At 46.8% G+C, this 23,616-nt stretch overlaps 2 protein-coding genes across 2 annotated transcripts in view; both read right to left on the bottom strand.

Moving 5' to 3' along the window:
* Positions 1-7,667: 7,667 nt before the first annotated feature.
* Positions 7,668-11,907, bottom strand: LOC309527356 (vomeronasal type-2 receptor 26-like; the record flags this gene model as incomplete). The annotated part of the gene is made up of 4 exons (XM_082214139.1): positions 11,469-11,907; positions 9,920-10,147; positions 9,356-9,482; positions 7,668-8,578 (listed from the first exon to the last, which is right to left on the bottom strand). The coding sequence occupies exons 1-4, from the start codon at positions 11,895-11,897 to the stop codon at positions 7,668-7,670; spliced, it is 1,695 nt and encodes a 564-aa protein (XP_082070265.1). The 5' UTR covers positions 11,898-11,907.
* An 8,240-nt stretch (positions 11,908-20,147) lies between these two features.
* LOC309527566 (uncharacterized protein) overlaps positions 20,148-23,616 on the bottom strand; it is a gene marked incomplete at its 3' end in the record, with an annotated part of 49,090 nt that continues 45,621 nt past the window's right edge. Inside the window, exon 4 of the mRNA XM_082214393.1 lies at positions 20,148-21,643. Coding sequence (XP_082070519.1) covers positions 20,148-21,643 — 1,496 coding nt within the window. The remainder of the gene's footprint in view (positions 21,644-23,616) is intronic.

Genomic DNA, 23,616 nt, shown 5'->3' with positions numbered 1-23,616 from the left:
TTTGTAACTGCTTATTGTTTATATTTCTCTTTTGTCTTTCTTTTCTTTTTTGTAATGCTTAAACTTCAATAAATATTTTATAAAAAAAGAGGGTCCTAGGCCGTGAAGGGCTTTAAAGGTCAAAAGCAGCACCTTAAATCTGACCCTGTACTCCACCGGGAGCCAGTGTAGCTTGAAAAGCACTGGGTGAATATGCTCCCATTGCAGAGACCCCGTGAGGAGCCTCGCTGCAGCATTCTGCACCCGCTGGAGTTTCTGGGACAGCTTCAAGGGCAGCCCCACGTAGAGTGAATTACAGTAGTCAAGCCTGGAGATGACCGTTGCATGGATCACTGTGGCCAGGTCGGGGCAGGAAAGGTAAGGGACCAACTGCTTGATGCGGCGAAGGTGGAAAAAATGTCACCTTGGCTGTTGCTGTAACTTGCGCCTCCATGGAAAGGGAGGCATCAAGGATTACACCCAAACTCTTAACGGAAGGCAATGGCACTAATTGGGCCCCCGCAAGAGAAGGGAGTTGGTCCCTCATCCCCATGCCATCCTGACCTAGCCATAGGACCTCTGTCTTTGAAGGATTTAGTTTCAATCGGCTCCCACGAAACCATCCAGCCACAACTTCCAAGCATCTGGTCAGTGTGTTCGGAGCCGAGTCGGTGTGGCCATCCATCAGCAGATAGAGCTGAGTGTCATCAGCATATTGGTGACAACCCAGCCCAAAGCTCCAGATAATCTGGGCAAGGAGGCGCATAAAGATGTTAAAAAGCATTGGGGAGAGAATTGCGCCCTGCGGCACTCCACACACCAAGGAGTGGCGCGACGACATTTCCCTCCCTAGTGCCACCCTCTGTCCCCGACCAGAGATAAGAGAGCACAACCAGTTACGGGCTATGCCCTGTATCCCCACGTCTGCGAGGTGGTGGTCCAGAAGATCATGATCGACCATGTCAAAGGCTGCTGACAAATCTAAAAGGATCAGCAGTCCTGACCCGCCTCGATCCAGTTGTCTACGGAGATCATCTGTTAGGGCAACCAGAGCTGTCTCCGTCCCAAAACCAGGACGGAAACCGGACTGAAATGGATCTAATGCTGATGTTTCCTCCAGAAACCTACCAAGCTGTTCAGCAACCGTTCTCTCAATTACCTTACCCAGGTATGGAAGATTTGAAACTGGGCGGTAATTGGATTGGTCTAAGGGAACTGATGAAGTTTTCTTTAAGAGTGGACACACCACTGCTTCCTTCAGTTCCCCTGGGAATGTCCCCGTGTCAAGGGACAAATTGATAATTTCAACCAGGGGGGTCCACGCAACATCTGGACACTCCCTAATCAGCCAAGACAGGCACGGATCAAGGAGGCAGGTGGTGGGCCTACCAACTTGGAGGAATATATCCACATCAGTAGGGAGTATCCGATCAAAATGGTCCAACCCTGGACCTGAAGTCAGTTGAGGGGCCTCCAGTTCAGTCACTATATCTAAATTGGCAGGGAGGTCACGGCGGAGCAACAGGACTTTCTCTGCAAAAAAGCTCGCGAATGCCTCACAGCTGTGGGTCGAATTTGTGCTTACATTTGGTTGTCCTCCTAAGGACGTTATTGACCTAATTAGTCTAAAAAGTTGTGCCGGGCGAGAGCTAGTGGATGCAATGGAAGCTGCAAAGTAAGATTTCTTAGCAGCTTTCATAGCCATCTCATAGGCCAGGGGTCAGCAACCTGCGGCTCCGGAGCCGCATGTGGCTCTTTTACACCTTTGCCACGGCTCCGGGGTGGATACTAGCGAGGGGAGGAGGCGCATTGTGTGCCCCGACACTCCCCACTGTGGCGGGCGCTGTACTGGCTGTGACGTCGCATGGGGGCGGTGAGTGCGTTAGTCCCGCCCGCCCGCTACATTTTAAGGGGCATGTACGCTGGTCACTGTTTTGAAGGGTAGTGAAGAACACACACACACAAAAAAGGTAACTTGTTAATTTAACGTTTATTTCTATGAGGAGGAGTAATTCTGAGGGGTCAAAGAAATAATAAAAAAGTGACAAAAAAAGTTATTTTTATAATGACGAGTTTTGTGGCTCCCAGTTTTTTTTTTCTTCGGAAACGGGTCCAAGTGGCTCTTTTTGTCTTAAAGGTTGCAGACCCCTGTCATAGGCTTTCATAGGTTGAAGGAGTTGGGTATGGTTTAGCCTGGAAAAGAGGAAACTGAGAGGAGATGTGATAGAGCACCTTAAATATGTAAAAGTCTGTCCCATGGAAGATGGAGCAAGCTTGTTTTCTCCTGCTCTGGAAGGTAGGATCAGATCCAATGGATTCAAGTTCCAAGGCAGGAGATTCTTAGTAAATGTCAGGAAGAACTTTCCAGCAGTAAGAGCTGTTTGACAGTGGAACCGACTCCCTCACCTCAGAAGATTGTGGACTCTCCTTCCTTGGCGTGTTGGACAGCCACCTGTCATGAATGCTTTAGTTAAGATGCTTCCATTGCAGGCGCTTGGACTAGATTACCATCCAGGCCCTTCCAACTCTATGATTCCCTGAACGAACGAAGCCCACGAAGGATGGAAAAAACTTTCAGTGATAAACAGAAATCCTACTAGAGAGGAAGAAATCTTCAGCAGGATGTTAGCGTAGAAAATGATTCTTCAGGTAGAAAGCTCATCATAGGGACATCAGTGTAGATAGGAAAGATGCCTTACTTATACATAATTTTTAATAATAATGATAATAATAATAATAATAATAATAATAATAATAATAATAATAATAATAATTTATTTATACCGCGCCCATCTGGCTGAGTTTACCCAGCCACTCTGGGCGGCTTCCAATCGAGTGTTAAAAACAATACAGCATTATATATTAAAAACTTCCCTAAACAGGGCTGCCTTCAGATGTCTTTTAAAGATAAGATAGCATGCACCACTACCAAGAAGGCCCTCTGTCTGGTTCCCTGTAACCTCACTTCTCGCAATGAGGGAATATTTAAAGTTGTAATTTAAATAATCATCATTGATTCCTCTCCCCCTCCTTTTCCTTCCAAGCTGTTGCCGTTAGAGATGCATTATATGTTACTGCTGTATGGGAGATAAGCAGGACATAACTTACGTTATGAAATTCATTATTTTAGCAAGGAATTTTTCTTATGGAGGTGGAAACCATCGTGCGAGCGATAGATTGATGTTCGTGTGCAACCCACACGTCATTTTCGGACCCAGAAGACAAGGGGGAGGCAAAATGGGCTTTTGTATGACTGCTGCTGTGCAATGACCCAGAATGCAACCCCTGTGCAAATGACGAGTTGCTTGTACTTAAGTTGTGTTGTATTGGAAAAATAAAGTTCTGTTTGGTGGGGATGACTGAAAATCCTTGGAGTTCTTTGTAAACCTCAGAGAATGCACAAGGAGACAAAGCTTTTGTGATAATTCAGATGGTGCGGAAGGTTCAGTTAGTGGAGAATGTGTCTGGTAAGGGGGAAGATGGCCTTGGGGATGTGGAGATCCAGGCATGTCAGCGTGATCTCAGGACTGTAATACCTCAAGGACCGCCTCTTCCCATATAAACCTACCGGGACCCTGAGGTCATCTTCTGAGGCCCTCCTTCGTGTGCCGCCTCCTTGAGAGGTCCGTAGGGCGGCAACACGAAAACAGGGCCTTCTCTGCAGTGGCTCCCTGTCTGTGGAATGCTCTCCCCAGGGAGGTTCACCTGGCGCCTTCATTATACACCTTTAGGCACCGGGCAAAAACCTTCCTCTTTAACCAGGCCTTTGGCTGACCTGACTGACATCCTATACCCTTTTAAAATGCGGCTCCTTTCGGGGGGTGGGTGTTATTGGGTTGTTGTTTTTATTCTGGTTATATATGTTGTGATCTTTTCTGTGAACTCCGCTGAGAACTCTATGTATACAACGGTAAATAAACTCAATAAAGAATAAAGAATAAGAATCTTCTTGTAAAGGGAGTGTGTTTCATGAGTTCACAGTGTTCAGATGTAGGTACTCTATGTAGAGTGTGTATATATTTGCATACTTCCTAAAAGAATATATTGGTCCTGACCCCAAGGAAGGTGCATTGCTATCTAAAGTCCAAGCTGACCTTTCCACCCTTTGCTGGCCCATGTCAAAACAGGGCAGCTGCTTCTTTGTGTTCTTGCAAACATGTTTTCTCCAGCTCTGCATCTGCTCCTCAAGCCACAGAGAGACTCCAGAAGGTTGCCAGGGCGATGCCTCCCCGCCTCATAAATATTCTTATTTTTCCCAGGGATTTCTCCAGAGATTCATAATTTCTCGCACTGAGTCTGAAAAGTCTGGTGCCTAAAATATCCCCTGTCTTGTCAATTCCCTAAACAGCTGCAGACGGTGAGAGGGATAGAGCAAAAAGCCTACATCACAAATGAAAAGTGGCTGTGCTCTTCCTTCTTTCCCTCGTGCTTTTAGGACACCCCAAACGGGCTAGTTTTAAATGTCACCACAAACATATTTTTGAGGTTGGCAGGTTGTGCACAACCATCTCATGGCCCTGCAATCCCAAGGGATGTGTTAGAGCGCCCCAACCTTCCAGGTGGCCCCTGAAAGCCTATTTTGGTTTAAGAGAGGGATGAAGCTAATATTGTTTTCAGGGGGGGTTGCTTGAACCCCCTATGTGAATCTCCTGTTGCCCTTGGTCACAAGGAATGGGTTTCAAGTCCCCCTGACCTATGTGGCCCCTTCAGCCCCCATTTTGGATTAAGGGCCCAATGAACCTGAATGTTTTGCTTGGGATGGGCTGTGAGGACTCAACACAACCAACTCATCAATTCTTTTTTTTTAATCATTTTTATTTGATTTTACAAGTATAAGATTATAACAATACAGCCATACATATCTATATTTAAAGATCTCTCCAAATCTTTGGACTTCTCACCTTCCCCTCCATGGGTTTTCAACTGCATACTGTTCAATAGTCCATATTTTACATCACTCCGTCTTCTCCATAGCAGTTGCTACATTACAAGTGTTATTGCAATCCTGCTAATGTTTTCATCTGCTTACAGTGGTCATCAACTCATCAGTTCTGATCAGGAGAAATGGGTTTTGATTTCCCCCGATCTTCCACAGGCTCCATGAAACTCCCCCCTTTTCTAAAGTTAAGGGCCCAGTGGAGGTAACCATTTTTGTGGGTTTCATGCTCTCTATAAGCGTGGTCTGTTGCATGTCCCCACAGCCATCTATGGGTCCCAGACACACAAGGGTCCTGAACACAAGGACCATAAAGTTCCCGCATCACTTTGATTGCGCAACGCACCCTGATTGCTTCTTGGTGTCTGGAGTACAGATGGCTCCCGCCTCCCGTGATTCTCCAATACAGTTTTCGGAAGTTCCAGGCAGCTGTAAAAGTTCCAAACAGTTCCATAAAGTTTTAAAAAGTGCTAATACTTATGAGTAGTAATGTTACAGATACAGTGATTCCAACTTTACAATTCAGGGTGACCTTTTTTCACAACTGAGAAGAATTATTCCCCTTTTCAGTTTGTTTGTTTGTTTATTTGTTTGTTTGTTTGTTTGTTTGTTTGTTTTTGAAATCAAAAAGTTATAACTCTAGTGCATACTCTATTTTTCTTGGTTATATGCAGGAACAAGGGCAGCTCCCACTCTTCTTCCTGGCTAGCCCTCCCTTCCCTATTTTGGCCTAACTGCAGCAAAGGCCATTTTCTTTGCTTTCCGGTCCACCTAAGCAACAGTTGCCCAGGCTGCCCAGAACTGCCTTGTCCTTCACTCTTTTATCTACCCCGCCTCCCCAACCAACAAGCCTTCACCCTCTCCTTTCCTCCTCCTCCTCTGTTTCATTGTCATTCGCTTTCCCACAACATTCCCACCGCTGGAGAGACCTGTCAGGAGTAAGCATGGACCAATGGTACCAAATAGTATGGGAAACAGCCTACTAGAAAAATTAACCAATAAACTGAAACTTAACATGGGGACAAATAGAAGAAGACATCTTCACCCCTGTATGGCTCCCCTTTGTCACATACACATCCCATCAAGACAATGACAGAAATTCAGCAACAGCATACAAATCAATATGGCTAACCTGATCCAAAACACTCACCCACCCCACTCACACACAAAAACAAAGACCACCACAGCCAGCCACAAATGAACAACCACACCCTAGGCCAACCCCAACCTCTCTCACCACCAAAGGAACACAAGTGAACAGCAAAGAACCTCCACAAGCAATGCTGACACCAAACCCTACATATAGTAATTAAAATAGAAACATCACCGCCCGACCCCCCCATCTCCCCCTCACCTCTTTCCCCCTTCTCTTCCTAATGTCTCAAAAAATGAAACTGAATTGTAAAAATGTTACATGGGGGGAAAATACGAGAGAGAGAGACATTGCACACTTTTGTAAATCATCAAATTTTTAATAAAAAAAACCGCCAAAACATTCCCACCACTGTGGAAATGTCTGCCAGGAGCTCCCCCCTCCATAATAGGCTCCCTTCTTACTACATTCAGTGGAAACATTTGAGGATTTTTCTCAGGAAGGGAAATGAAACGGGGGCATGGGGGGAATTGAAATATTTTTTGGGGGTGGGGGTTAGAGATGACAGTTGAGCGGGTAGGATTCTGGCCAAATGTGGACCTAGGTCCCTGTGAATATGGTCTGAAGGCGCAAAATGTTAACAACACCTTTGCTGAGGCTGAAGAGAATAAGCAGAGGCCTAAATATAGGACAATTGGCTTATTACACCAGAAGCTTAACATGAGTCAACAGTGGGATGCAGCAACTTTTTTTATATTAAATAATAATATTGATGACCCTCCATCACTGTAAGGTCCCTGCATGGCTCACAACATTTTAAAATACAGCATTGAAAGGTTTGTTTTTTAATTATACAATTAGGGGGGAAAGATAACAAATTTTAATTCTAATAAAAATAATGTTGAAATCTTAGTCTGCTTCAACAGAAGTATAGTGTCCAGATCAAGGGAAGTAATAGTCCCACTCTATTCCGCCTTGGTCAGACCACACCCGGAATACTGTGTCCAGTTCTGGGCACCATAAATTAAGGAAGATATTGATGAGTTGGCAGGTATGGGGTGGAGGGTGACCAAGATGACCAAGGGCCAGGGAGGAATGGGGGAGACCACCTCTCCATCCTCACCCTCCCAGGGAGGAGGAAGAGGAAGAAAGTATAAAGGGAAGTCACAGTTCAGAGGCAGATGAGGGGGAAAGTTGGGAAATCATGAGAGAGGCAGAGCAACATCTGGCTGACATGTCATTAGAAACCATTTTAGACCCACCATGTCCCAGAACCCAGTGAGCCTTAAAAGTAGGAGAGCAAAGAGCTCAAAGACAGAGGGTACTTAGCAGCACCCGCAGAGGAGGTGATGATGAATGAGGAAGTGAGAGAGCCCGGGGCTGGAGATTCACTTGGAAAAATAACAGGAGTGACAGTGGACATCCTTGTTCCGTTCCAAGAATAATTATAAAATTTTGGAAATGTGAATTCCCTGTGATTTATGTGATCTATATCTTCCAAAGCATTAACAAATTTTCAGCCAAATCCAAATTTCATAACTACTTCCATTAAGTTGGTTGGTTCTACATGATCAAATGAGGGTAACGATTTTTAAAATTGAAACATTATTTTTCAAGAACATCACTTCTCTACCTTCTTGAAAAATAGTATTTTAAGAATCAGATGCTATCTTTAGCTTTTGCTGTCAGGTGCTCCTTTGTGTTCAGATCAGGTCTCAGCAACATAATGTAGCTTTTGGGAATGAAGATGCAGCCCAGGAGCCCAGCACTAGAGGCCAAGATGGAGAAAACCTGCACAGCAACCATGAACTTCCCTTTTGTGCTCAGGTAGGTGGGCACAAAGGACACCCAAACACTGCAGAAGACCAGCATGCTGAAGGTGATCAGCTTGGCTTCATTGAAGGCCCCAGGCAGCTTCCTGGCTAGGAAAGCCACTGTGAAGCAGATGGCAGCCAGGAAGCCCATGTAGCCAAGAGCACCATAAAACATGGCCACAGACCCTTCGTTGCATTGCAGGATGATCTCCCCAGGCTGGGAGTGCATGTCAGAGTCTGGGAATGGTGGCGAGATCCCCAGCCAGATCATGCAGATGACAACTTGGACACAGGAACAGGAAATGACAATGGAGTTGGCCAGACTCTTCCCCAGCCATCTCCTCACCTTGTTCCCTGGCTTGGTGGCCAGGAAGGCCAGAACTACAGTGATGGTTTTTGCCAACACAGAAGTAACAGCAACAGAGAAGATGATGCTGAAGGCTGTTTGTTGGAGAAGGCAAGTCCCTTTCCTTGGCCTCCCAATGAACAGGAAGGAGGACAAAAAGGAAAGCAGGAGGGAGACAAGGAGGATGTAGGAGAGGTCCCGGTTGTTGGCTTTGACTATGGGAGTTTCGTTGTATTTAATAAAGATTCCTAAAACAAAGCTTGTGGCTAAGGACCACAGTAGGGCAAGGGAAAGTAGGACAACCCCCAGAGATTCTTCATAGGCTAGGAAGGTGATATGCTTGAACACACATTGATCTCGGTTCATGTTTGGATGCTGTTTTTCTGGGCATGTTTTGCAATGGTCTGCATCTGCAAAAGAGAGCGAGAAAGAGTAATGTCTACTACTCTGGATTCAGCCAAGCCCTGAGCAATATCCAGCCTCTTGGGAGAGATTCAGTTGTAGACCAAGTCAGTCTGGGACAGCCACAGATCACTACAGGTATTTAATTAGGTTTTTCTGAACATTAGCTCTACCCCGAAGAAATTTGGAACAGATTCCAGGGCTGGAGATCCCCAGCTTGCCCTCTGGCAGGTTGGGCTTCTTGGAGCCCCCTATACCAGGGCCAAAAGGAGGATCAGGGGTCTGTGCAGAAGTCTAATATCTATCCTAGTTCCACAACAATGTCCCTCCTTAAGGACCCCGGGACAGTTAAGTCTAGTCAAAGACAACTATGGGGTGCAGCGTTCATCTTGCTTCAGGCCAAGGGAGCTGGTGTTTGTCCACAGCTTTCTAGGTCATGTGCCCAGCATGACTAAACCGCTTCTGGTGCAAAAGGACACCATGACGGATGCCAGAGCTCAGAGAGAAACGGGACCTCAGCCCGTCGCGTAGTGGTTTAGACCTCCCTCCTTCACATTTGATCATATTTGTATATATATGATGTTGTTGATGATGATGATACATTTTAGAACAATATCGTAAACTAATCATAAAAAGAGATTGATGATGATGATGATTTGAACCACCCAGTTCTCTCCCATACATGAAGCATACCAGCCTTGTCCTGCCCAGAAATGGTTTTGAGAGATTCCTGACTGAACCCTTCTCTCTTCCCCAAGGCCAGCCTTTCCCTTGGAGTCACCCACCTTCCTGAGTGGAGACGGTCCCTTCTGCACAGGGAAGACATTCATAACAGCAAAGAGGCTTCCCTTCCTGAATCACCTTGACGGATCCAGGGCGACAGCTTTCCACACACCTGGAAGTAGGAAGGGTCTAGGCACAAAAACGAAGAACGTCAATGAGAATTGTTCTTTGAGGGATAGTATCTGCTGTAGCATCTAGACTATAGCTTGAAACTAAGCATTTCCCATCACTGTCCATTACATGAATTATTCATGATTAAATTCAGGAAAAAACATAGGACCTCCATTAAATAAAGTTCTGTATATGGGCCATGAGCTATTCACTACTAATAAAATTCATGTAACAACCGAAAAGCAAGGAACCCCCCTTTCCCCAGACACACAGTTTAACAGGAAGCCTCCTTTGGCACCCAGCTGAGCAGAGGAGCTGTAGGAACTATCTGGAACAACAGCCCAGTGCTGGAGTTGACAGGCAAGTGAGGGCAGCAGCACACTGAACAGGGAGCACTTATTAGAGCTCATAGAAAAGACAGCAAAATGACAGGCATCATTCCCACTCCCCGTCACCTGATTGAGCCACTTGGGCCACACAATGGCCTCCTGGTCGATGGAGCACTTCAGGTCTGGGGATCCCTGTCTGTCGATACTTCCAAACTTCACTCTGAGGACGGATTTATTGGGGAACACCACCCAGTTCACAATGTCCAAGTCGGCTGCCAGCTCCCCGTTCTCATCCAAATACACTCTGTCCATGGAAGAATTGTAGAACTGGGTGTTTCCTAGGAAAGGGTGGAGCTGGAACAGAAGCAAAGATGAGAGCATTTCGAATAAAGGGAAGCATAGGCCCCTGTTTTGCTGGCCCAGAAATGGAAGTCAGCGAGGTCCCAGCTAAGAGAGCAAGAAGAAGATACATTGAAAGAAGTTTGGAAAGCATTTATTGAATATATGGAAAATAACAGTATACAGCTGAAAACGGTGGCAGCATTAAGATAAATTCAACCACGTAAATAATGTTTGATGGATGTAAATAATGTTTGAATGGTTATAGCAAAATATACAGGGGTGTATAAGATGTAAAATGAACCATGGAAAGAGAAGAAGGGAAGTCATCAGATATTTTAGAGTTTCTAAAATGTTTATTTGGAATTGTTCGATTGAAAATTTAATAAAAATTATATAATAATATTAATAATATGGAAGCATACTGACAATCCACTTCCCCTTTGCTTAGAACTGGTTGCAAACTCAAATAGTAATGGAGGGATCTTGTCACTTTTGGTTCATACTGTTTTCTCTCTCACACACACCCCAATCTTAAATTCCGTTCTTCACATTTCTGAAGCATTTTTTAAATAATACTAATAGAAACTCATCAGAATTCTTCAGCATTTCTGTGTGATTTTCTCCTAGTAAGCATGTTTTTGAAGGATCCTGCCCCCTTGGATTGTTTCAGAAAGAGTGTATTGCGTTCGTTTTTCCTTTCAAGGCAACCTGAATGAAATCTCCAATATGGGCTTCAGCAGGGAAAGGCAGGAGCTTGGTGGAGGGAGCAGAGAGCCAGAACAGAGTCAAGCGGGTGTGAAAGGAATAGAGATTAGAGACAGCCTGATCAATGTCTTCTCCCCTGCCCAAAATAATTCCAACTTGCGGGGAAAGGAGAATTGGGCGCATGATGGGAGCAGTTGCTCGGGGAGCTGTGCAAGGAGGCAAGAATAAGAATAGCAAACAGAAATGAAAAATGTATATGTATTAAGGAAAGTTTATTTTTTATATATAAATATTTTTATTGATTTTTAGCATACAAAATTATAAAACCTACCACACAGTTTATCACAAATACATTCTTCTTGGACTTCCATCAGCACCTCTGATAATCCTCCGTCTGAATCACTTCTTATGCCTTTCTTAACTTAATATTGTCTTTACATCTCTTAAGTATAGAGAAGTATTAAGGAAGGTTTAACATGGAAAATGGGTAATGTGTTTTGCAAACTTTGGGTTTTTTCCATTGTAGTTTTTTTCTAAAGGGCTCTGGGCTCTTGCTGAGATTAAGATTAACTAACTGGTTGCTGGTTGTCATGCTCAGTTGAGATGTCTGTGAAGGGAAAGAAAATACCTGCCATGGCTGTAGCCTTTGAAGTCCCATTCTCTCAGTTCCCCTCTGCTTAGATCTAGATGAATATGCAGCATTTAAGGCACGAGCCACGGCTTGCAGAGTGTTGTAGATCCTGTAGCTGTCTAGAGAGAGGATTCTTTCCAGATCATCTTGGGGAAGCCTCTCCAGTTTCCCTCTCTCTCTGCATCTTGTCCGGCCTTTCACTGAGAATGCATGCTTTAAATAAAAACAATTAAAAGCATCCTCCCAAAACTTCTTAATACCAAAGAAAAAGGGTAGAAAATCACCATATTTTGCCCCTTTACTTGTCTCAGTGAAGAAGGAAAATATACCATGGATGTGTTGGAAAGATATGTCATTATACATCAGCTCCAGGGCGACATCCCACAAAACTGTTGTGATGAAGATTTTCCCATCAATGGATTTCATCCCTATGTCAAAAAACTGTTGTATAATGAGTAGTCCATCTAAGAAATAAGCAATTTCCCCGTAGTAAACAAATACATGCACTTGCCTCCACTTGTGGAATGGAAGACGAGGAATGTATACTGCATTTGTATTCAGTCCTTGGATGCTTAGTGAGATGACAACACAGACACCGCTCTTGATGAGCACGGGTGTCAAGCTCTTCAGGAACCTCTCTCCATTGTCGGTGTCTGGTGCAAGGAGGCCAATCAACGTCCATCGGAAGTGCTGGAGCAGCTTGACAATCCCTCGGTACAGGGCTTCTTCTTTGGGGACCATCCGGTAGAAAAAAGGGAAATGCCTCTTATCATTCAGAACATGAGAGACAAAAGCATAAGTGACCTGGGAAGAGAACGGAAGATTTGGATCTTGTTTGATTTCAGTTCAAAGCCTAAATATTTCTAAGCCCAACATGAGATTGGGAAGGTCTTAGGAAGGAGGAAGGTCTATTGCAAGGACCCTTTGGTGGGAACAGTGATTTCCTTGAAGGTTGTGGCAGCCGTAAAGAAGGCAAATTTGATGCTAGGGATCAACAGGAGGGTAGTTGAAAATAAAACAGCCGATATCATAATGCTATTATACCTCTCTCCATTCCTACCTGTGGGATTTTATAGATGCCCAACATGTTTGAAATCTGGATGGAGTTTTGAGAGTCGGACCCTTCGAGAACAGCCAGTAAGTTAGTCTGTTTACCACAGCTGTAGTTTGGAAAGTTCAGCTGCCCAACGGACAGCATGTCTAGCAAAGCATCATAGGTCACCCTTCCATCAAAAAAGTTCTCATGGATGCTGTAGCCCAGGGTGATGTTGGGTAACAGCTTTTGATTCTGGTTGATCGCTTGAATAGCATACAAGAAGGAAAGGAGCTGCCAGTACTTTGTGGGTCCTTTCCTGTGGGGAGAAATTATATACATGCCAGCACTGTCCAAGTAATATTTCTGTTCTACTGCTAATATTCAGCTCTACCTCTCTTTCAAATCAGAACCAGTGAAGGCAGTGAAGGTCCTGTGTGAGTGTCTGGAGGCGGATGGAGGTTGGATGGCGGCTAACAGATTGAGGCTGAATCCTGACAAGACAGAAGTACTGTTTTGGGGGGACAGGAGGCAGGCAGGTGTGGAGGACTCCCTGGTCCTGAATGGGGTACCTGTGTCCCTGAAGGACCAGATGTGCAGCCTGGGAGTCATTTTGGACTCACAGCTGTCCATGGAGGCGCAGGTCAATTCTGTGTCCAGGGCAGCTGCTTACCAGCTCCCTCTGGTACGCAGGCTGAGACCCTACCTGCCCGCAGACTGTCTCGCCAGAGTGGTGCATGCTTTAGTTATCTCTCGCTTGGATTACTGCAATGCGCTCTATGTGGGGCTACCTTTAAAGGTGACCCGGAATCTACAAGTAATCCAGAATGAGGCAGCCAGACTGGTGATTGGGAGCAGCCGCCGAGACCAAATAACACCAGTCTTGAAAGATCTACATTGGCTCCCAGTACGTTTCCAAGCACAATTCATAGTGTTGGTGCTGACGTTTAAAGCCCTAAACGGCCTTGGTCCAATATACCTGAAGGAGCGTCCCCACCCCCATTGTTCTGTCCGGACACTGAGGTCCAGCGCCATAGGCCAGGGGTCTGCAACCTTTAAGTCAAAAAGAGCCACTTGGACCCGTTTCCGAAGGGGAAAACAAACTGGGAGCCGCAAAACAAGCCAAATGTAAATAACCACACATTCTTCCCCTTCCCCCATTCTCTCTCTTTTCCCTGAGTCTATTTCAGATAGCAAAGAGGGGTATGGTACCTCTCATATCCATTTTTTGCAAAGCACCATGTGCATAGAGGGCATTATACAAATTAGTACATAGAAAAGTGTCTGTCCCTCCCTGCAGTTCAACTCCCTGTCTTTTTACTAACAGCACATATCCATTCCTTCTGCTGGTGCAACTTTCTCATCATTTCTACATAGCAGCATTTATAAACCAGTGCCAGAGAAACTGGGTGAAAGGAAGGTGAGAGGGAAGAGATATGAATATTTATGTGTGTGTATATGTATGTATACATACATACACCTACACAATTACAGGTTTGAAGCCAACTTAAAAAGAGCTGGTAAGCAAAGGAATCTGTGGTGCTTTCCATGGGATCCGGGGACATGTCAGCCAATACTCTTCCCTTTCTTCTTCATTTGCTTGTCTCTGCAGCAAATCTCGAGGGGGAAGGGCAGGAATTGCATAGGCACGAGAGAACAGGGGAAATCCCGCATGCAGGATTTTGGTGCCTAACAGCCCCCCTCCCTCTGCAATTGCTCTCGCGCTCCCCCGCCTCTCTCTGAGGCCGAGATGCTGCATCACGGCACCTGCTGGCTACCTCTGGACCCCCTCCTCATCACTGACGTAATTCACCCCTTCCTCCCTGACAGGGAGGGCGGGCCCATTTTGTGGTTCACCTCAGGTGCTCCCCCTCAACTCGGCGGCCACTGAGAAGCAAGGCACGGAAAAGGATCCCGAAGCACCACCGCCACCACACACACACACACACACACCCCGCCCCGCCATTTCCCTCGAGCACGCGCGCTCTCTTCCTCGCCTCAGGTGCCTCGCGCGCGGGGCTGAGGAGAGCGTGGCCTGGTTGGGCGGCTCTCGACGTCACGCGGCGCGCGGGGCCTGAGGGCGGGCTGGCTGCCGCGACGGCGAAAGGGAGCGCGCCCTGACGCGCCTTCCTGCCACCGCCCTCCTCCTCTTCTTCCTCGCTCCCTGCACCACGAGGGAAGAGGCGCCACGACCGCCGCCGCCGTGAGCTGCTGGGCCGCTTCCTCACCGTCCTCCAGGCGAGGCGTACCCCTCGCCGCCGCTGCCGCCCGTCCTACCTCGGGGGAAGCTATGAGCCATGAAGCCGCCTGGCAGAACTTCCCTCCGGCGGCAGAAGCAGCAGCAGCAGCCTTTCTCCGGCCGCCGCCGCTTCCTCCTCCATCCCAGCACCGCCGCCTCTCGAGCTCTGCTGCCGCCACCACCGCCTTGCTTTGCCCAGCTCCATCCCCCCCCTCTTTCTGGCGCTTCTCCGAGGATCTGCGGAGCCGCGGCAAAAGTGTAAAAGAGCCGCATGTGGCTCCGGAACCGCGGGTTGCCGACCCCTGCCCTAGAGCTGTGTGTTATGGGCATACTGGTGGCCCCTTGCTCCAAAACTCCTCAGGACCGCGCCCCATGACTTCAAATAGCATATAAATCCTATATAGCGCTGGGGAGAGAATAGTACCTTGCAGCACCCCATAGCACAAATGCCGGGGTGGGGGTGAGAAGCAGTCAGCGAGCGCTACTTTCTGGACATGACATTGAAGATATGAACAGAACCACTGTAATATGGTGCCTCTGACAGCCATCTCAGAGCCACCCAGAGTGGCTGGGGAAGCCCAGCCAGATGGGCGGGGCATAAATAACAAATTCTTATTCTTATTCTTATTCTTCTTATCATTATCATCATCTCACTACGTCAGTTCAGGAGGATACCATGACCGATGGCATCAAAATTTAAAAAAGGGCAACCCAAATGATCACATGTCAGGGAATAATCTAAGGACGAGGACTGGGGAATGCATTCTATGGCAGACCAGTTTCCTCTCCGATGGAGAGAGGGAGGGGGAAAGTCAGCCCCCCACCTTGTTCAGAAGCAGAGAGAGAGAGACAGAAGCTGAACGGCTGACGGAGGAGTAGCCCAGGTACGAGATAATGACAAGGGAACCCAAAAGGAAGGGGCAGCTAGTTGAGATGTCAATTGAGAGTGTGGGGAACCCCCCTCACCACAGACTCGGAGGTCTGAACATATCAGAGAGCAAAGAAGCCAGAGGGAGGGAGGAACTTCCCATTGGCACCTAAAATGCTACGGAAGTCGGAAGGAGGATTTAGAGCAGCCAACTGCCCTCCTTGCAGAGAGCTGTGTATTTTTGCTTGCAACATGATCCTGTAATAAAAGGACTATAAATAGATCAACTGCTTGTTAATTCTAATCTGTGATGTTGCCAAAGGGAGAGGAGAACTCTCCACTCCTGACACAACATCCCCTTTCCCCTACTTCTCATGAAAACTCAAGGGATTTGTCCAAAGTTCTCCTTTGGGTCCATTTCTGAGTATAACGTGAGGTGACATCCTGCTTCTGATTCAGTCAATGAATCAGTCAACGAAAAAATAATGCTCTCCACCTGATTCAAGGCTTCTCCAGAGAACCTGCTGATTCAGCATTCATCCTGATTTACTTGATTATGTGGTGCACTATGATGATAATAATAATAATAATAATAATAATAATAATAACAACAACAACAACAACAACAACAACAACAACAACAATATTTATTTATACCCTGCCCTCCCCAGCCAAGGCCGGGCTCAGGGCAGCTAACAAGCAATAATATAAACAAGTTGAATGAATACAACTTAAAAACAAGATTAAAATACAACATTAAAACATTAAAATGCAGCCTCATCACAGCAGGAGAAAGGAAAAAGAAAGAGGGGGAGGGAATCAAATTGACTCCAAGCCAAAAGCCAGGCGGAGCAACTCTGTCTTACAGGCCCTGAGGAAAGAAATCAGATCCTGCAGGGCCCTGGTCTCATGAGGCAGAGCGTTCCACCAGGCAGGAGCCAGTGTTGAAAAAGCCCTGGCTCTGGTTGAGCCTAATCTAACTTCCTTAGGGACCGGGACCTCTAGGGTGTTGCTATTTATGGACCTTAAGGTCCTCCGTGGGGCATATCTGGAGAGGCGGTCCTGTAGGTACGAGGGTCCTAGGCCGTGAAGGGCTTTAAAGGTCAAAACCAGCACCTTAAATCCGACCCTGTACTCCACCAGGAGCCAGTGCAGCTGGAAAAGCACTGGGTGAATATGCTTCCATGTCAGAGACCCCGTGAGGAGCCTCGCTGCAGCATTCTGCAGCCGCTGGAGTTTCTGAAACAGCTTCAAGGGCAGCCCCGCGTAGAGCGAATTACAGTAGTCAAGCTTGGAGGTGGCCGTCGCATGGATCACTGTGGCCAGGTCGGGGCGGGAAAGGTAAGGGACCAACTGCTTGAATCCTTCCTGCTAAATATTGACTGTCTGGAGGCACACTCTGATTTCATAGGTTTCAGTTGCCCCTATATGCCAGGACCATGAACTTGGGTGTTTCTCAGTTGAAGGTGCAGAAGCAGCCGATGCTGAAGTCCTGACTGAAAATGAGAATGCTGCAACTGAGAATGTTATGACTGTGCAAAGTGGAATTTAAAAATCCAAACCTACAAGGGGGTAAATAATGCAGCTGACTGTAAACACAGCTGAAACGCAATCTCATGAAATGTTCATGATGGTGAAAGTTGTGGTCAGTTTCACTATGGTGTCAGTCCACCTTCAGTGAGGCTGACGGGCCTTTGCTCTCTCCTACAGGCCACTAATGGAAGGTATTTAAGCATCTCAGTTGACTCATTTTATTTTCTGTGCTGGAAACAGCTGAGAGTTTAGATACAGAAAGAATTAGAAATGTTTTCATTCAATGTAGGACACTTTTTCATTCCAGTGGCTATCATGGGAAATTCTGGAATGTCCTGTCCGTCCTGGCTGCCATTCGTGAAATCAATCAGGACCCCAGGCTCTTACCCAACATCACCCTCGGCTATGTCATCTATGACCATTATGCTAAAGCAAGCATGACTTCTGATGCCCTGCTAGACCTGCTCTCTACTGGGCACGCAGACATTCCAAACTATGACTGTGGGAAGAGGAATAACCTGTTGGCTGTTCTTGAAGATGCAGATGCTGATATTTCTAGACATATGTCACCTGTGTCTACAAGCATCTACAAAATCCCACAGGTATGGCTGGTTTGGTGTTAAGACGGAGTTGTGCCTCTGCCATGGGCTTTTCATTCTTTCCTTTTTGGACTCTCCCAAAGGTGAGGGTGGGATGGAACCTGGAAGCAGGAGCACTCAACACTGGTGTCAAATGTCCTATGCCACCCCACCACTGCTTTAAAAAACCATGTTGCTTGTTTACAATGCATTCAAAACACAGTTTTTTGAGTAATGTAGCTGAGTCCCTAGTCTAATATTCTGGGATGTGATTCAGTCCCACAAAATATTGAGAGTCTGGAGGCATTCCTGGAAGATCTCCTCCCATTCTACACGGTCAGCATTTTGTCTTGTTCTTTGTGTGCCTGTGTGTGGGACTGTAGCTGGTCAACTGTCTGAGATTTGTCCTGGAACCACAGCAAAGCACTCACCTCTTCCTTTGCTTCCTGGACAAGTTGTGGATACACTGTTCCGACTCTTCATGAAAAAACCCAGTTCCCCTTTTTCTACCAGATGGTCCCAAATGTAGATGCCCAGAATCTGGGGATTGTCCAACTGCTCCTGAACTTCAGATGGATGTGGATTCCCATATTGCATGGGAAAGTCGTTAAAACAATAACAATAATTTATTTATACACCGTCCGTCTGGCTGGGTTTCTCCAACCACTCTGGGTGACTTCCAGCAAAATATTAAAATACAATAATTCATCACATATTAAAAGCTTCTCTAAACAGGGCTCCCTTGAGATGTCTTCTCAAAGTCAGACAGTTGTTTATTTCTTTGACATCTGGTGGGAGGGCATTCCACAGGGCGGATGCCACTACCGAGAAGGCCCTGTATCTTCACTTCCTGCAGTGAGGGAGCCAGCATAAGACCCTGGGAGTTGGACCTCAGAGTGCAGACAGAAGGATGGGGGTGGAGACACTCCTTCTGGTATACTGGGCCAAGGCTGTTAAGGGCTTTAAAGGTGAACCCCAACACTTTGAATTGTGGCCAGAAACGTACTGGGAGCCAATGTAGGTCTTTCAGGACCGGTGTTATGTGGTCTCGGCAGCTACTCCCAGTCATCAGTCTAGCAACCGCATTCTGGATTAGTTGTACTTTCCAGGTCACCTTCAAAGGTAGCCCCACATAGAATGTGTTGCAGTGGTCTAAGTGAGTCCTCAACACCAGCCCGCCCCGTCACCCAAGAACAGCACTTCTGTCTTGTCATGATTCAACCTCAATCAGTCACCTGCCATCCATCCTCCAACCGCCTCCAGACACTCACACAGGACCTTCACCGTTTTCACTGGTTCCGATTTAAAAGAGTTAGAGCTGGGTATCATCCGCATACTGATGAACACCCAGCCCAAACCCCCTGATGATCTCTCCCAGCAGCTTCATGTAGATGTTAAAAAGCATGGGGGAGAGGATGGAACCCTGAGGCACCCCACAAGTGAGAGCCCAGGGGTCTGTACACTAATCCCCCCCACCACTTTCTGAACACTGCCCAGGAGGAAGGAGGGGAACCACTGTATAACCCTCAGCTCCCAGCTCCTCTAGACGGTCCAGAATGATGTCGTGGTCAATGGTATCAAAGGCCACTGAGAGCTCCGGCAGAAGCAGGAAACAGCTTTCACCTTTGTCCTTAGTGCGCCGGAGATCATGGACCAGCACAACCAAGACAGTTTCAGTCCCAATATGAGGCCTGATTCCCAATTGGAATGGATCCAAATGGTCCCCATCCTCTAGACTGGATTATTGTAACTCGCTCTACGTGGGGCTGCCCTTGAGACTGACCCAGAAACTCCAGCGGGTGCAGAATGTCGCGGCGAGACTCCTTATGGGGTCTTCGCTGCGAGATCACATTCATCCGGTACTATACCAGCTGCACTAGCTCCCGGTGGAGTACAGGATCAGGTTTAAGGTGCTGGTTTTAACCTTTAAAGCCCTATACGGCCTAGGACCCTCGTACCTACGGGACCGCCTCTCCTGGTATGCCCCACAGAGAAACCTACGGTTTGCAAATAATAACATCCTCAAGGTCCCAGGCCTCAGAGAGGTTAGGCTGGCCTCAACTAGAGCCAGGGCCTTCTCGGCTGCGGCTCCAATCTGGTGGAATGCTCTGTCACAAGAGACTAGGGCCCTGCGGGACCTGACATCTTTCCGCAGGGCCTGCAAGACAGAGTTGTTCCACCAGGCCTTTGGTCGGGGCGCAGCCTGACTCCCTCCTCTGGCAACCTGCACAGAATTTTGCTTAATTGGTTGCCACCAATTTGATTTAATTAATTTTTATAATGAAATATTTTTTAGATTGTATGACTATTTTACTTTTTGATTATTTGATTGTTGTTAGCCGCCGTGAGCCCGGCTTCGGCTGGGGAGGGCGGGATATAAATAAAATTATTATTATTATTATTATTATTATTATTATTATTATTATTATTGATAGGGTTTCTCCCCTGTATGAATTCTTTGATGCAAAGTGAGTTTGTCCTTCCGACTGAAGTTCTTCTCACATTCCGAGCACTGATAGGGTTTCTCCCCTGTATGAATTCTTTGATGCAAAGTGAGTTTGTCCTTCCGACTGAAGTTCTTCTCACATTCCGAGCACTGATAGGGTTTCTCCCCTGTATGAATTGTGTGATGGGAAGTGAGATGGGCGCTCTTACTGAAGCTCTTTCCACATTCAAAGCACTGATAGGGTTTCTCCCCTGTATGAATTCTTTGATGGGAAGTGAGTTGGGTGCTCTGACTGAAGCTCTTCCCACATTCCAAGCACTGATAGGGTTTCTCCCCTGTATGAATTATTTGATGCGAAGTGAGACTGTCCTTCCGACTGAAGCTCTTCCCACATTCTGAGCACTGATAGGGTTTCTCCTCTGTATGAATTCTTTGATGGGAAGTGAGATGGGTTCTCTGACTGAAGCTCTTCCCACATTCCAAGCACTGATGGAGTTTCTCTCCAGAATGAATTCTTTGATGCAAAGTGAGTTTGTCCTTCCGACTGAAGCTCTTCCTACATTCCAAGCACTGATAGGGTTTCTCCTCTGTATGAATTCTTTGATGGGAAGTGAGACTGTAACTGTGACTGAAGCTCTCTCCACATTCAAAGCACTGAAAGGGTTTCTCTTCAGTATGAATTCTTTGATGGGAAGTGAGAGTGTAACTGTGACTGAAGCTCTTTCCACATTCAAAGCACTGATAGGGTTTCTCCCCTGTATGAATTCTTTGATGGGAAGCGAGACTGCTGCTCTGAGTGAAGTTCTTTCCACATTCAAAGCACTGAAAGGGTTTCTCCCCTGTATGAATTCTTTGGTGGGAAGTGAGACTGTCCTTCCGACTGAAGCTCTTTCCACATTCAAAGCACTGATAGGGTTTCTCTCCTGTATGAATTCTTTGGTGGGAAGTGAGATGGGCGCTGTGACTGAAGCTCTTTCCACATTCAAAGCACTGATAGGGTTTCTCTCCTGTATGAATTCTTTGGTGGGAAGTGAGATTGTAACTGTGACTGAAGCTCTTTCCACATTCAAAGCACTGATAGGGTTTCTCTCCTGTATGAATTCTTTGGTGGGAAGTGAGATGGGTGCTGTGACTGAAGCTCTTTCCACATTCCAAGCACTGGTAAGGTTTCTCTCCTGTATGTATTCTTTTGTGGGAAGTGAGATCCCCACTCTGACGAAACCTCTTTCCACATTCCAAGCACTGATAGGGTTTCTCTCCAGTATGAATTCTTTGATGTGAAGTGAGACTGCCCTTCTGACTGAAGCTCTTCCCACATTCTGAGCACTGATAGCCTTCCTTCCCGCTTTGAGTTCTTTGGTGGGAACGGGAACTCTGACTGGAGCTCTCTCCATACTCCCAATTTTGATTTGGCTTCTCCACTGTGTGGATTTTGTCATGGTCTCCCCCATTCTTCATTTCCAATTCATCACCACCTACAACAAAGACAGAAACTAATTAGATCCTCAGGAAGAAACGGAGCCCCCAATTATTGAACAATGCTAATGAAAATTTGTCAAAGAGGAAGAACAGAAGATGTGAGGTCTTTCTACAGAGGCCGTGGCCTTTGTCGACCAGCATCTGTCGACCTCTTTTCTAGGACGGATTTTTGTTGCCACAATCATGAAATCCACTCCAACTCTAACATTGGTCTTCTCTTTAAAAAACGAGCAGAGGCTAAAACAGAAACCCAAACCTGACAGAAATTACCTCAACTTCCCTAACAACTCTGTGTGTGAATGTTGCCTCCAAGGTGCTATGGAAAGGGTGACTGTCACTCCAGAAGGCCGTTTTTTCAGTTAGGTCTGGTCTCAACTGTCGAGTGAGAGAGAGGTTTTCTGTGAGAGCACCTGCTGCCTGTTTTATGCTGCTATGTGCCTCAGAAAAAGTCTGTAAAGTCTCATATAGATAGAAGCACTTGTAATTCCTTCTTCATACCTAATGTAGCAGCATTATTTGATGTTGAATTATTTTGGATTTCTGAGCTTATTGTCTTGAATAAAAAATGGAATAAATGTAGAAATAATCAAAATCAATACATAATAGATGTCATGGGATGATGAGCTGCTTGTGCGTAAAATCGTAGTCCCTCAGAGTTTGTGCAAATCCACAAACCTCTGTCTGTGACGGAGCTCCTCAGACATGTCTGCTCTAGTCACTTGCAGATTCCGACAGTGGTTGTTTTCGGAATCGTTTCCAGCATAAAAGCTCCTTAATGGAAACACGTCTTCTGGACTCGCGTCGTAACAGCTTCCGGCGAGGAATGGGTCTCCCTATGGGAGCTTCAGACACCTCCACACTGTTCTCGCTGGACGTGTCCCTGAGCCCTCCCCCTTGCTCGCTTTCTCTCAGAGATCCACCTCTTTCCCTGCTGGTTCCTGCTTTAGCTGCTGAGTCTCTCTCAGCCTCCGTGAGACCTTCCCCCAAAGACTCACCTCTCCCCCTGCTGGTCCCTGCTTCCGATGGCAGTTCCCTGACATCCACCTCCCCTCCAGGGCCCCCTTCACCCCCTCCCGTTCCCTCTCCTCTGGGCGGTGAAGAGGTAAAACCCCAAAAAGAATCCTCTTCATCTTCAGACGTCTCGAACATTTCCCTCCATCGGTCGTCGTTCCGGCTCGCTGAATCCTCCTCCTCCTCGGAATCTGTGAACCCCTCCAACTCCTCTTCTTCGTCGGTGGTGGCAAAGTATTCCCTCCGGAACCTCGCCACAGGCTGAGGTTTATGTGGGAACCTCTGATGAAAAGTTTCTATTAAAACCTCGTCATTGACATCCTCTGCCATGACCCAGGTGTTTTCCGACTCCGGCTCCCCTTCCCACATTACCAAATACTCTACTTGATCTCCCTTCCACCTGGAATCGAGGATCTCCGCTACATGGTAGCTGTGTTCCCTTTCCTCCATTGCTGGCCCCCGAGTGACCCTCCCTTCTCTGTCCCCGTTATACGGTGACAGCAACGACCTGTGGAAAACTGGGTGCAGCTTCATGTGGTTCGGTAACCGGAGTCTGAAAGCCACTGGGTTGACCTGTTGCGTGACTTCAAAGGGACCCAATCTTTTGGGTCTTAACTTCTTACAACCCCCTTTGAATGGTAACCCTTGGGTTGACAGCCACACCTGGTCCCCCACCCTAATGGTTTCACCTTCCCTTCTGTTTTTGTCTGCCTGCCTCTTATATTCCTCCTTGGCCTTATCTAAGTTGAGTTGGAGCTGGCGATGGATCGCTTCCATTTCTTCTACGAACTGTTCGGCAGCTGGAACGCTCCAGTTCTCCCCTTCCCCCCCTGGGAAAGCCCGGGGATGGCACCCGTAATTAGCCAAAAAGGGGCTCATCCCCGTGGACACGTTCTCTGCATTGTTGTAGGCAAATTCCGCCAACGCCAGCTTCTCCACCCAATCATTCTCTCTGTCA

The sequence above is a fragment of the Podarcis vaucheri genome (assembly GCF_965113315.1).
Source record: "Podarcis vaucheri genome assembly, chromosome: 2".
Classification (NCBI taxonomy): domain Eukaryota; kingdom Metazoa; phylum Chordata; class Lepidosauria; order Squamata; family Lacertidae; genus Podarcis; species Podarcis vaucheri.
The sequence above is the reverse complement of the archived record's forward strand: the minus strand, read 5'-3'. Positions and strand labels throughout refer to the sequence as shown.